Here is a 15,096-nt window from a genome sequence, read left to right as displayed (position 1 = left end):
AGCTCCTTTTGCCCCCATGCTGTGGCATGAGCGGTTATGCCCACCTCCCACGCCATCAGTGATGCAATTAACTGCTATTTAAAAGCCTCCAAATGGAATTTGTGGGAAGACCTCTTTTATACTGTTTTCAGAAAATAAAGATCAAGGCATGCACCTTTAGGAAGAAGACGTGTTTAAAAGCAGTGAATAAATGCTCTTCCAAAGACAAGCATAAAAAACATATAACCAGAGATCAGGGACCCATTGTAGGTACTGATTTTACAGCATAGCACTACAACCCTTTTTCCTCATTTTCAGCCTAAACCTCTTTTTGTTCTACTTGTTTTTTTCCCTACAAATAAACCAGCTTATATCTCCTCTCTAATTAAATTATCTGCCACAAGTTCCCTTGTCCCTCAGTGACAGCTGAACCCCAAGGACTTCTCACCATTTGTGTTTAGTGCACCTGAGGAAGAGCTTGGGTTGTTGATGCTTTGAGTTATTAATGCTTTCCCCATTCTGCCCCAAGTCTCAGTTACTGTAACAAAAATCAACACTCTGAGGCACCTGCCCAAAATATGGATGACTGGCACTTGTTTGTCCACAAGTCTGCAGCTGAGATCTATGGCTGCCATGGCCTGACAATGAGGGGCTTCTCCCCAGGAGCAAAACTTTGGCAATCTGGATGGAACTCCACTTCAGTGCTTCATATATAAAAACCACAACAGGCTGTGCCTTTTCCATCCTAGCCTTTCCTTTTTAATGAGAAAATTCATTTGCTATTTAGCTGATACTTCTCAGGGGGAAAAAAAAAGCTACTCTTGTGAAATAGATACTCTGGTTTGGAAGGCAAGAGGAGGTCAGCTTGACCAAGACACAATATTTTGTTTGATAAACCCTGCAATATTTAATCAATGGCATAAAATTTTTAAAAGCACTTTCATCCAGCATGTGGGGTTTTATACATATACCAACCCTACAAAAAATGTAAATGTAACCTGATACAACACATTGCCCTTGGAGACAAACTTTGTGAGTTGAGCTGTGAGAGAAGTTGTCCATTCAAAATGTACAGTATAGGAATAATGAATTTAGCAGCATGAAAATACCTTAAGAATTTAAATTACAGTTAGCGTCATGATATCCTAGTGGTTATTACAGAAAGCAAAATATTACAATTATTAGAAAATGAGAAATTATTTCTGGCCAAATACTGCAATGTCTTCCTTTTAATTTTCTGAAACAAAATGCTTTTAAAATTCTCTTCTGTAAAGCAAAAAATAAATCTAACCTTTTGTTCTTTATTTCAAGTTAGGAAAATTTAAAAAATGTTTTTACTTCTACCTCAATAGGAGTGTAGAGAAGTTCATTAGTATTTTTGAACCATACTAAATTGATGTAATTTCTAAGAAGGACTACAGATGCTATCAAGGCATACATAAGACTTCCAGCTAATTAATGACGATAAAGGAAGTCTTGAATACTCTTATGAGGACCATTTGTTGTAGAGTGAATGTGCCTCTTCAAGATTAGTCTGCTGAGCAGTAGAAAGAGGTGTCTCGATTAAGTTAGGAATATTAGGCCCTGGCATATTCCAAATTTTCATCATTTTTTAAAAATCCCTATTTTAAAAGCATATGCAGCAGTGGACGAGCCCTGCACTGAGGAGTTTAGTGTCACAGAAATCATGCAAAAAAAAACCCCTGATGGGATGTGGGTACCTAAACCCAAGCGTGCAGTTCTCTTCCAGAAGTCCACAGTATCTGAGACAACCCCACCTCCCAGGGAACCCCAGCATTTCTGCTGCAGCAGCTGGAAGCCAGCCAGAATACCAAAGGACATGAAGGCTTTAGGAACTCAAAGGTAATTCTTCAGCAAATATTCCCACCTTGGGTCATCCATAGAGAGATGGTGCGAGGAGCAAACATGGAATTCATTTTTTTGCTCCTTTGTGCAGGTTACAATGCAATACAGGCAAAGTTGTCTTCTATCCACATTTTGGGTTGTCACTTCTAACACCTGAATTTGTACATTGGGACCAGTAAGGAGCTTCTCCTCAGCTGCAAAGTCTTCAGTGCTGAAGATGAAGAGAAGGTGTCCCACTGCCTTCCTGGCTCATTGTTTGTAACAGAGCTGCCATCTCAGGTCTGATCTCATGAGCAGAACTACTGATCCCTCCCACACCACACCTGCTCACAGAGCACATACTCACCTGACATGTTTTACAAGGGCCCTTTTAAAGTAAGGTGACACCAATGAGCACTGGTCTCAACTGAGACCATATCAGCTCATTTTTAGGAGCTGATTTCTAGGTTCAGCCATCTCTGCACTGCAGACTGAACCAAGAACAATGCTGGCCACTCTAAGCTGTGATATCCTTGCTCTGAATTGGAGCCCTGGATTTTAGACTTACCAAGTCCCTTGATCTTAAACATGTCAAGAACTCTGTTGGAACCTGATTGCTGGCTTCCATGATTGGCAGCAGGAAAGAGTTTCTGCACCTCACTGAACATGAGTTTAAATGATGCCACTGAACAGCTGTGTGACGTGAAATAAATCACTTCTTAAAAATCCCTGGTGTTCTCACTAATGTAAAACTGAGATCTGTCCCACTGGCACATTCTGAAAAGCACTAGAAAAATGTTTTTATCTGAATGGCAAATAATAGATGAATTCATGCTTAACTTGCATTTTTCCATTTTAGAAAAATTAGTTTAAAAAAACCTATCACAGCAGCACAGTAATGATAATTGCAGCTTAATTACCCATAACTGATTCTTTATGCCCTGAAATAATTTATTCTCCTCTTATACTTGTCTCTGATATCCATTAGAGTCATTACAACTGTGAGTCTATAATTACATATTTTGCATTTTAACATTCTATGCCAGTACGTGCTCTTTTCTTATCTTTCAGCTAATTTCATTACCATAACACCAAGAAAATTTCCATGTGAATTTTCCAGAAGGTTTTGTGGTAGGTCTAGCAGTTAATGAAGCCTAGAGAGTCTGTTCTTAAGGCAGAGCTTTTGTATGTGGTCACCAGTCTGGCTTTGTTCTGTGTAGGCTGCACCATGGTGGGATCATCACGGCAGGAAATCTGCCATCAGGTTTGGCATTAGGTGGACGTTAGGACACAACTAAGTGCTTGGGAGAAGAGAGGTTAGATTGTGTCTATGTTATGTTTGAAGATAAAGCTGAGAAGGCTCTTGACAAGGCTCTCCCAGGAGCACCCAGGTTCACTTCTGCCTGGTGGCACCACCAGTTAGGAGACACAGCATTGCCAAAAGCCAGGATTTCTCCCTGTTCCAAGTAGGCATGCTCTATGCCATGCTACATGCACATGTATCCTTAAGTGGTGGTAGAAAATTTGGTAAAATCATTACAATAAAGCAGAAAATGTGTTCTTTGCTCTCTCACAGATCTCACCTTGCTAAATGCTTTCCTGTCTCAATTGCCAAAAGGTTAGTCAGCATCTGGCCCAGAAATGTGACCGTGTGGGCCACACTCTATTTCCTTCACCAAACACCAGGGAGACACCCATACACAAAGAGGCCAAGGTGATTTAATGGTTGCCTTGAAGAATCTTAAACTAAAAACCCATTTTCTAACTATTCCTCTGACTCACTAAAAGCTGCCAAACACATAATTTACTCTTTCACCTCTGCCTGTTTGTAAGACTAGAGGCTTGCTAACTATACTGACAGAATTTGTCTGTAACCTCCCTGTGACAAGAGTCAATGAAGCAGTATTTACAATCCCTTCACTCCAACAGCTGTTTCAGAGACAGAAATGGATTTTTTTCCATGGGTAACATGGCCTGGGCAAGATTGCTTGGGAGATGCAAATATTAAAATAAAATGGAAGTATGGTAATGCCTTTTAATGGACAAATTAAGCTGAATGATAAACACAAGATTGTGCAACATAAATTTCACGCAGAGGGCAAGTAAAATCTGTGTTACATGCAGCAATTCAAACAAATTAATCTGATTTTCCCATGCCACATTTTTATGCCACAGAATCAAAAGAGCCTGAGAATGAAACATTAAAGCGAATTTCCTACTAGAATTTAACAAAGAAAGTACCCTGTCATTTCCTCAGCTGGAAAGGGCATATTTTGATTGAGTCAGTGATATATTTTCTTAAACAATAAAACACCTTCCTCCCTCCTTCTCTCCCAAGTTTATTATTGTTTAGATCAAGACTGGGATATATCAGTGAGATAAGGAGAGTAAGATTATCAGTATTTCTGGGGCAGAGTTTTTACCCTTTGGGAGCATATGCTGCATGGAGCCACACAATCATGGAGTGAAAAATTAAGTGACTACAATTATTACCTAATGTTCATCTTTAATTCCCCCAACCAGCAACCTTCACAGCAGTCCAAGTGGCTATAGTGGCTGTGCTAGTTTTGGCCTGTCCCTGCATTTTCACACCTCCCCAAGCAGCACCAACACAGCAGTGTGTTAAAAAAAAAACAAACTTAAAAAAAAAAAGTCAAAAGAAGACAGTTGTTACCACCTTTCCTGTTTTTAATGGGTTGGAAATAGGCCAAAGCTGGGTGCTGGAGCTCAGCAGTGAATTTGTGGAAGACATCCTGGAAGACAGCTACAACTGAACATTATTACAGCTGCTGAGCACACACAGCTCTTTGAACCTGCATCTCTTTACACACCCCGATATAGTCCAGCAGGCAATGGACACTCTTGATGTGCAACTAGAACCCCAGCCATAAAGCATATTCCTCATGGACAAAAGAAGTCTTCTCACAGTTAAGTTCCCAACATTGTTTCCCTGCTGGACTGGTTGGGATTCCCTGGCAAAGTAACAGCCAGCAGCAAGTGACCCAGGCTGGCCCTGACAAGTGTTCCTTGAATACTGCTTAGGCAAAGTGGCACAATTCAGTAGAATTTCTTTAGTGATTTTAGAAGAGTGAAACAGCTTTGGGCTGAGATGCTGGAGCTCCCAAGTTAAGACCCTAAGGTGGAAATGCAGTCCCATTACTACTACTGTATTTGTTGCCAGGGAACATTTTGAGACCATGGAGTCCTGTGTTGAAGGCACAGTGCCGAGTCCCCTCTCTGCCATCAGCTCTTTTCCTGCACTTAAAGTTCCTGCAACTTCAGTGTCTTTTCAGCAGTATTACAGTCCTCATCCCAGACCACAACATGAATACAAGTGGAAGAATTAACAAGGTCTCTCCACAAAAGGTAGCAGCCCACAAAACAGGACTTTCCCACCTTCATATCCAGTTCTATGCAATCCTATTGCTCTAGCACAAGACTTTTAGCAGAGCAACTTGCTGAAAAGGGCTGGCTCTTGTTAGCTTCTTTAATTTAGATTTTTGTTGCTTCAATCTTCTGTTCTGCACTTTACTAATATTTAATCTGCATTTTTAAAAGCTTTGTAAAAAATTTGTTTCAACTTTGACATTTGATGATTTCTTTCTCTGGTTTGACTAATTCAGTTATTAAAGATTCACATGTGCATCCTTTGCTGCACTGTTTCTCCTCTTCTGCCCCATGGACATCCCTCCCTCCCTACAAAGTAAAAATTTGTGTCTCTCTCACTTGTGCTATCTATATAAGTTCCATAGAGAAGTGAGATCTGCTACATGATTTCCAACGCTCTTATCTTTTTTAATTTCCTTCTTACTGTAAGTCACCATAATTGTGCCTTTCTTCAGAGAAGCACAAAGATTTTCCCTGTTCTCCAGTGCCTCTGCCAGCACCTGCTCCAAAACTCACATCTGGAGTTGCTGCTTTCAGCCATTTACTGCACACTGGAACAAGCATCAGCTCACATCTATCTTCACAACCAGCTCACAGTGCTCACCCAACTGCACCTAAGCATGTTCAGAAACTGGGTCAAGGATGATTGAGGAAAAACAGCAGCCAGAGGGAAGCCAGCAGGAACCTGACCAGCAGTTGGCTGGTCCTGAGTTTTTTAAGCTCAGTCAGTATCTATCCTTGCAGAAGTGGAAAAGCTGTGAGACTTATGGATTTCAGATACCTTTGTCTATAGGAAGCAAATGAAAACCTGAAACATTTTTCAAATTACACCACATCCCATGTGCCTTCTGCACATGAAAGGAAAGGCAGAAGTCTGGGACCACAGACTTCCTCCTCCTCCTCCTCCTCACAGAGACCAGCCTAGTTGGAAGGAAACGTCTACTGCTTATCTCCACTTCAGAAAACAGACACAGCCTCCGGTGGAAAAACACAGGCAAAGCCCAAGGGAAACCCTGGGGGCAAAACCAGCAACTTGGCATCAAACCTCCTCAGTATTTGTGGCTTAGGAGAAGCCTGGCTTTTTTGGAGCCAGGCTTTTATGCTGTGCAAGAGTCCAGCTCAGGACTGCTGTTCATTGCACTCCTGACAATCCAGCAATGCCAGCTTACAAAAACCACATGCCTGAAGGCAGCGTGGCAGGAGGGCACGTTCACAATGCACCCAAGCTCTCCTTGTGCAACTTCTTTCCGGGCCCACACTCACATTTCTAAGATTTTCACTCTCCTTTCTCTGTAAAAGCAAAAATTGCAATTCTCAATAGAGCAACTGCACCAGGAGATTGGGCTTTAAGAAAAAAAAAAAAAAAAACAACAAAACAAAAAAAAAAAAAAATCAACAAAAAAAGCCCTCAAAAGCCCACATTTATTGTCAAACTCTCTAAAATTATGAGATTTGACAATAAGTCTTTTGTTCTTATGGTAACATGCAGATAGGCAACATGCAGCTTGATTTCTGCAGCCAGTAGATATTCAAAGTACTTTTCACATACAATAGGTGTCAATTTGACTTTATTTAAGGAAAAACGGGGGAAAACAGTAATTTCCATAATACACAGAAGACAAGTTAGATAGTACTGCAAAAAAAAGGCTGAGTGTTTTACTTGTCACCAGTCTGCTTTGCAGCTCTACGATTAGTAATTTTAATGCAGTTTGTCATTTTGTATTATTGTTTAGCATCTTTATAATCAGCAGAGTTTGGGGTTATAAATCACAAAAAGTGTACTACTACTACTATGAAAAACTAAAAAACCCACAAAAATCACTTTCAAATAAACCATAAATATGTGATGCACATTAGTGTAACAAAACCATTTTTGTAAACATTTTCTCCAACATAACATGTGCATAAGATAAAAAATAAAAACACTGCAGTCATACAAGTTAGGGTTACTTTGACTTAAAGATACAGAAAATTATTACTTATTAAAGCTTAAAACTAAACCTAGGAGCTTTTCTTTTCTTCTTTGCTTACAAAAGCACTGTTTGAAGAGTTCGATGTTGGTATACGAAGTGGTTTTGTAATACTGTTTTTACCTTGCCACGTTGGCACTTCTGTGGAGGCAGAAGCTGCCAGATGGGCAGACCCCTCTGAAGGAAGGAGATTTCCACCCTCCCCCGGAGCCTCAAAACTTCAACAGCACATATCCATGACCTGGGCATCCCTATAGCACTGGAGCATCTTCCTCTAGGTGAACAGCATCAGCTTTCAAGGACTAGATTAATTTTGACCACATAGCACTGGAAGATTTAAATCACGCAGACTGACATTCGATCGAATCAGCTTCGGCAAACTACACTACAGGGCAGCTCTGTGATCACACCCATGTCTACCATCACGTTGTGTTTCCGAGTCCCCTTTAGTTCATTATAGTACAAAAGGTTGATCGTTCTTCTGGCTGACCACACTGGGCCTGAAAAGAACACATCCTTCACCTTCAACACTATCCAAAAGTCATACAATTAAAAAAAAATAGTTCTAGGTATTCCTCCGCCAGCAAATGTAAGGCTTTCTTGAGTTTTGATTCTTTTTGGGGGGTGGGGGAGTGGGGGTTGCTGTGTGCACACGCATGCGCTGGAGGTACGCATTTACCGCTCGCTTTGCAGCCGTCTGCGACGCTCAAAGGAGAGTCTTCAGCAGCAGCGCGGATCGGGGTTGAAGGATTTACAGCAGTCACATTTGACACCAAAAGAAGGGTCTGTTGAGTCTGAGCTTTGCACACTTGGTGCTCCTGGCTCTTAATTGATTGTGTGACCAGTCACTCGAGCCATCAGCTTGACTGAATTGAAGAACACGTGTTTAAAAAGCCCTACCTGTCATGCCATGAAGGAAAGTTAACCACAGCAGAAGACAAAGCCCATGAAACACTGAGAGCCTGTTCACTGAATGAACAGCTTAAGGCAGCTGTCAGCAAAGTACCCCACCAAAGGAATAAAGGGGAAAAAAAAAGAAAACAAAAAGGAAAAGGGCTGAATCGTGACACTGTGCATTATTACAACACCAACAGATTATTATACACTCAAGATTTCTCAAGTAATGAACATGTAGCCACTAAACAAATTATTACTCTCAAGACATTTATTAAAAATGTCAAAACTTATTCATAAAATAAAACTGACTTAAAAAAAAGAAAAAAAAAAAAAAGAAAGGAAAAAAGCCAGAGCTGGGATCTTACATCTAAACACAGGTATACGTTGTTTTTATGAATAAGCAGTATTAACTACATTCTTAAAAGAGTTTTAGTGCATTGCATTCTTAAAAAAGAAAAACATCACCGCCCCAAAATGTTTCCTACAACATTTAACAATTTATAGAACTAGCCTAGTTACTTTTACCTGCCTGTTACTAAGCCCATGTGTTAGAAGAGTCAAACCTCTGGTTTAGGCTAAATTCATACTTCTATTAAGGATGAAACTGGTTTAAGAAAATGCTTGCTTTACCAAATTTTGTAAGCAGATTACATTAATCAGTGTCTCACTGCCATACCGCTACGACTATTGCCCCAATGGACTACTCGCTCCTCCTGCTGAAACTTGCTATGCAATAACAGTCAGAAACCTTTCAATCTGGTAGTTTTGGTATTAAGATTAAATTAGACATTAATGGTTTTCTTCTAAAAACGTATAAACTAAACCACCTCTTTTATTTTATGCATTAAAAACAATGAGGTAGGCACAAAAAAATAAACATATGTAGTTTGGATTTTATTTGTCTTTTTTTTTTTCTTTTTTTTTTTTTTTTTTTTTTAGTTCTGCGAGTGCAGACTGTGGTAAAACTGTTGTTGCACTTCTAGGTTTAAACAAAAATTAAACCTTTAACTGAGGCAGTGCTAATACTGTGACATAACCAAGTTCTGGCCTAACACAGAATCATTATAGAAAATGAAATTTTTTTTCCTTTTTTTTTTTTTTTTAATCACCTGCACATGTTTCAGGCAACACCTGGTACACAGAAAATGACGTAAGTTATTGGCCAGGCCAAAATAAAACTGCAGAAACAAAAAAACTCTAAGAATTCCACCCCAAGCCCCTTCCCACCCTCCCTGTCCCCAAAAAGAAGTTATCCTAGTCACTGTGTCTTTCACATTTTATAAATATTAACTTCTTAAAACCTGCACCTTCCTCTTTGTCCACATATTGTCACATTACAAAAAAGAAATGTCAATTAAATACATTGTTAACATTACTAGACTAGATCTGCCCTCTGTTTCAGCCAGTCTGACTCTCTACACCACTTCTCACCTTCTCTTGCCTGCCTCCTGTCCACTCAACAAACAGCATGGTCATGGTAAGCCTGGTTTGTTTTTCTTCCTTTTTACCCCCCCTCCTCTGTTTTAACACCAACAAACAGAGTCCTTCAAATCCTAGGAACACTGGAGCTGAAGGGAAAAGAAGACCTGTAGCTTTCTAGCGTGATCCCAAATCTCAAAGACATTGTAGCACCTGATGGCAATATCTTTACAGCACCAGCTGCCTCGCAGCCTCAGTTGAAAAACATAAAGAAACCTAACACCAGTGATGCCTGCACACACATTTACACAGAGTGCTGCACTCGTGCAGGTCTGTACTCCAGTTGAAAATAATTCCAAGTTATGAAGATCTCAGACTCTGGATGTCAGCAATTCCTCTCCAAATCCCACTGCTTCTACCAGCTCAGAAGTGAAGTCCTGCCAAGGGTCATGAAATAGACTTGACTGCTTCCACCTGACCGCACGGAGGCAAAGAAAACCTGCAAAGAAAAGAGATTGGCAAATTCAACAGGTAGGACAGCAGTGGTTCCAATGTGCCTTCAATCTTCCAGTATTTGCAGTGCAATTGCACTGCTGGTCTGGGCTGGCGGGGATGGAGCTGATGCTCCTCATAGTGGCCTGGGGGGTGCAGGGCTCTGCACCTGTGTTAAACAGTGTCGCTAACACATCTTTGTTTTGGCTACTGCTGAACAACACTGGCACACTATCAAGGCTTTCTCTCCAGCTCCCTCACCCCTAAAAGGCCAGTGGGCTGGGATGGGCAAAAGGTTGGAAGGGGACAGTGCTGGGACAGCTGACCCAAACTGACCAAATGGATGTCCCATAACATACAGCACCATGTACACCAATAAAAGCTCAGGGAAAGGAAGGACACTGTGGTGATGACATCTGCCTTCTCAAGCAAGCATTGTGTGTGGAAAACATCTGGACATCCACCTGCCCAAGGGAGACTATGTATTAACTCTTTATTTTGCCTGGCTTGCATGTAAAAGCTGTCTTATTAAACTGTCTGTATCTCGATCCATCATTCTTTTTGCCTTCTGACAATTCCCTTTCCCTTCCATGGGTAAGGGGAGATAGCTTGAGGCCGGCCGGGTGTTTGGCTGCTGCTCAGGGTCACCCCAACCTAAGTACCCAACTGAAGGACACGTTTATCATCTTAGCAAAAGCCTTGGTGGGAGGGACTGTACCTTGTCGTTGCGTTCACATAAGAATTTGAGTCTTTGTGCCCTTTTGTGCATGAACACACCATCCAAGTGTCCAGTTTCCACCGACCGTATTTCGATAGCTTTTTCTCCCCAGCCCATGATCTGGTTAGATCGGATGTATGCTTTGGAAAGAAAACAGCACATTAGGACAGGCAGAGAGCAACAGGAGAAATGGGAAAAGAATGGAATATCCTGACATGCTCTAGTTAAAAATTGCCTGCGTGAGCATTATGGTAGCTACACACATGTTCAGAGGCCTATTTCTGTCCTCAGAACATTCAAGATGCCTAAAAAATACCTTTTTTAAATTTTAATTTCTTTTGCGCCTTTTCTATGTTATATACTTCTTCCTTGAGCATTCATAACAAAGGAAACTTTATACCCTTTAATTAAATGGAAGGAACACTGAGTTTTTACACAGGCCTTTTCTTCCAAGTCTGGGACAAAGAGACATATTAATTAGGTGTTAACTAGGAGAAAGCAGAAGCCAAGGTTTAAATAGACTAAGCCCATCCACTACAGTGTGTCCCAAGCACCAGCTCTATGTTTTATGTGTTATTTTCCCTCCCTGATGGAGTTTGTCAGCAAAAACAAAGAATGAGAAGGAAAGGTAAAACTAGAAAAAAATTACCTAACCTCTCTTAATAGGAGTAATAATTGAAAAACTGATCTCCTTGAGAAAGTCAACTGAAAATCATTCTGTGTATCTCACAAGAGGTTCACATTAAGCTCTCAAAGTAGAAATATTATTATTTGACATACTGCATCCCTTTGTGCACAAATAAAACAACAAATCAGACATTTTTCCTTTGAGTGTCCCTGGTAACACAGATTAGTAGTAGCATGAGGGAAAAAAAATCTGGTTTTGATAGCAGTAAGCAAATTAAATAAAAAGTAAAGTCACCAGCATTATAAAAAGGTATATTCACAAAGTAATTTGATGGACAGTCTTAGGAATCCTGTCAAAAATAACATAAGGGAACCTAATGAAGACTTAGTTGTTGCCTCTGATTTACATGCATACTTAACAGAAGAATAAAAAGGACTTCCTAGCCAGCAAAATTAAAAAATATTTAATATTACAGTATTTTCTTTTTATGTAACATATTCATATTAGTTTTCAGTGAAATTAAATCAAATTATCTACTACAGTATAATGCACACCAACAGTGCATATACCATCCCCACGGAAGATTATTCCTTTTTAAATATTCCACTAGTGCTAACTGGGCCCAATAGTTACTAAAAATTGCCAGATGAGATGTTCAGATGGTGTTGGTGGCCTCAGTGCCATTTACTACTTCACAAGCATTCAAGTCTCCAAAGGCTCTGGAAGTTGCCAGCTGATATATTCTGCTTGCTTTTAGATCTAGTCAAGAGTTAATCAGCACAGGAGGGAACATGCTGTGCATCTAACTCCTTTCAATTTCCCCCTGCTGTTGCTCCTGTTGCTCAAACAGCTATCAGCCATCATCTCCCAATATGTGCAGCCATCCCACAGCCCATAAAATGCCATGTGCTTGCCCAACAAAAGGAGGGTGTGCCTACAGCCCATGCTTTGCTCTGCACTGAATTACAGCAGCACAGGCAGGAGGGATTCTGGTGTGTACTTGTGTACTACACTCACTGTTCTCACTCTCAACCTTATTTTGAGCTGGAGAGATGAGGGAGAATGGTGCTAGGAGAGATGAGCAATCTGAGGGTGAATTAAAGACATCAAACGAGGTACACCATTGTTATCTACATAGACTTACCCATAGTGTTTTACTCATCTGCTTCTTTGCATGCCTTAATACTGAAAGGTTTCCACAACTCTGTGGCTGCCTAGCAAAAATTCTGCAGCAGGTCATGGTGAATTTCTATAGAGTTACAGAGGACCTACAGAGGTCATGGTGAATTTCTGAATCATGAACTCCTCAACTTGATTGCTTGGGTTTTATTCACATAAAATTCAGCACAAAGCAGATCCATATGATTACTCTTCACTTTGCACAGCTGTTTTCCAGAAATAATACAGCACTGACTTCAGATGCAGAAGCAGCACACTTGATGTTCCCCCCTTCTGTCCACGTGCACACAGACTCACACTCCCTAAGAGCACATGGCTCACCAGAGGCACTTACCAACTGAAGTTGGCATTTCTCCCCACTGCAGAACCACATCCTTGGTTATCCTTCCATATGTGTTGACATAAACTCCTTCATCCTCGTAGCAGACCAGCAGCTCCATCCCATCCGTGTTTGGGAGGATGATGATTGCGTGAGGTTGGATACTACTCTGGATCTACAGAGACAGAAGGGGAAACCTTTTAATGCTGCAGAGCCTGTGCTAGAAGAAGGGGATGGGGGATTTTGGTTTTGGCTGACACATCAGGGATTCACAGAATCATAGGATGGTTTGGGATGGAAGAGACTCTAAAGATCATCGAGTCCCAAATTTACTCACTTTACAAGTGCTGTATCTGCTGCCCTCAAGCTAGACACCACAGTGACCAAGACCTGTAAACCCTTGGAGCAGAAATCCTCTTAAGGCAGACATCTAAACTGAGGAAAGATTAATTTCTCTGTAGGGGTCCCCATTTCTTTCCATATTTAGAAAGGGAGCCTGGGGCAAGCAGAGCAGATGCAGACCTCAAATCTCTGCACTGTGTGGAATAGTGCTTGGGGTGGCCCATCTGACACCTCGGTGTACAATGAACAACAGGAAACCTTGGTAACTAAGGTCACCTGGTCTTTGCCAACCCTTTCTTGGTTGGCAAGAAACCACCCCTTGGGCTGTCATGTCATTTGTGCTGCTGGACATTTGCAGGGTACTCAGGCATTTAGCTGCCACCCCTGAAACAGTCATGCTGGTCCTCATCAGATCTGAGTGGGCAACTCCAAACCATAGAGACATACAGACTATGAGGTGAGGACTGACTGTGAGACACAAACTCTCACAAACTGTGAGACACAGCACATGTAGCCATATCTGCTCAGACCCCTGCACCCAATATATCCCTGCAAACATCTGGCAGTGATCTCCAGGGACAGCCTGACACATTGGCCATTTGGGGAAAGGAAGGGGGTGGAGGTGGTGGTGGGGGGGGTGACCCACCAGAAAGAAAGAGAAAAAGCCAGACACAACAGCAGCTCTTACATGTGTTGGTAGGTAAATATCATAGACCGATCCCGAATCCACATCCACAGCATGAAAGCCAGCGCAGGAGCCATAGATCACTTTTAGTCTCTGACCCTCTTCTACAGTTAGATCCACCAGCAATGGCTTATGTACCAATTCTCCAAATGACTGTGAGACAACCACCAGTGAGATTTACTTTACTGCTTAGAACAACAATGGGGTTTATAAAAATATGCTCACATGCACATATTGTGGGTTTATTCCTCCACATCCCTCTGGTTCCTAGACACCAGACCCATTAGGCTGACATGTCTCTCATGGACTCTGCAAACTGCTGCATTTCAATCACCTAAGCTATTTTCTACAGGGTTTACTTGGTCCATTTGCTTTTTTAATAAGAATTGTTCTCCCCAAAGTTCAGGGTAATTTGGCACTCCTGTAGTACTTTGATCTGCACAACCCACAGTAACTCTCTGTAAACCAGCCTGGCAATTATACCAAGCCAGCTAATTTCATTCTAGCAATATTCAAAAACAGTCCCATAGCATTGCTGAATATCACTTCATTACTTGCTCTGCTCAGACAAAGAAGCTTAGACTCAGTCCACTTCTCTCTGTCCCGTGTTTTATTAATAGAGAGAGCAAACAAAAACTTGGGATGTTGTGTCATTATTAGTTTATGCTCAGTTTCAATTTAGACCTTTTAATGTATTGACTCTTAGAATTAAAAAAAAACGTCCTAAATTAAAATGTAACAAAGTTTGTGGAAATTTATCAAAGAACTTGGAATATAGCCATGACACAATGTCAGAACATTTTTAGGATAACTGCAAGTGGTTATGAGAAAATCTGACCTATGGCTGAAATATACTGTTACCTTAAAGGCCATAAATTTATGGTATGGCTTTGGTGCCCATGCATAGACTTCCACAGAACTCTTCAATGCAATTACCAAGAACTTGATTCTTTCATATTTTACTGAAATTAAAGAAAACAAAAAAGAATTCAGCAAAATTCCAAAGTCATTCCAGTTACAAGAAAGAAGACAAGTAATGCAAGCATGAAGAAATACTGTAATATTGAGAGTTTAGTAGGATTGCACTTTAGGATTGGTACTTCTGTGTAGTTAAGGTCTTTGATACATTTATGCTACATAAGTCATTACTCTTAATAGCAAGTGTCCATGTTACCATCTTTAGAATTAACTAGTCACTACTTATTTCCACTTATTTTTTCTCATATTGGACAGTGC

At 40.8% G+C, this 15,096-nt stretch overlaps 1 protein-coding gene across 9 annotated transcripts in view; it reads right to left on the bottom strand.

Annotated features, from left to right (window-relative positions):
- Positions 1-8,970: 8,970 nt before the first annotated feature.
- Positions 8,971-15,096, bottom strand: part of MAP4K4 (mitogen-activated protein kinase kinase kinase kinase 4) — a 162,572-nt gene continuing 156,446 nt past the window's right edge. For all 9 annotated transcript variants that reach the window (XM_050980991.1, XM_050980998.1, XM_050981012.1 and 6 more), the window contains 5 exons: positions 14,722-14,822; positions 13,864-14,013; positions 12,849-13,008; positions 10,708-10,847; positions 8,971-9,996 (listed from right to left, as the gene is read on the bottom strand). In XM_050980991.1, coding sequence (XP_050836948.1) covers positions 9,913-9,996; positions 10,708-10,847; positions 12,849-13,008; positions 13,864-14,013; positions 14,722-14,822 — 635 coding nt within the window. In that variant the 3' untranslated portion in view covers positions 8,971-9,912. The remainder of the gene's footprint in view (positions 9,997-10,707; positions 10,848-12,848; positions 13,009-13,863; positions 14,014-14,721; positions 14,823-15,096) is intronic.

The sequence above is a fragment of the Serinus canaria genome, chromosome 1 (genome assembly GCF_022539315.1).
Source record: "Serinus canaria isolate serCan28SL12 chromosome 1, serCan2020, whole genome shotgun sequence".
Classification (NCBI taxonomy): Eukaryota; Metazoa; Chordata; class Aves; order Passeriformes; family Fringillidae; genus Serinus; species Serinus canaria.
This window is presented reverse-complemented; position numbering and strand designations above follow the sequence as displayed.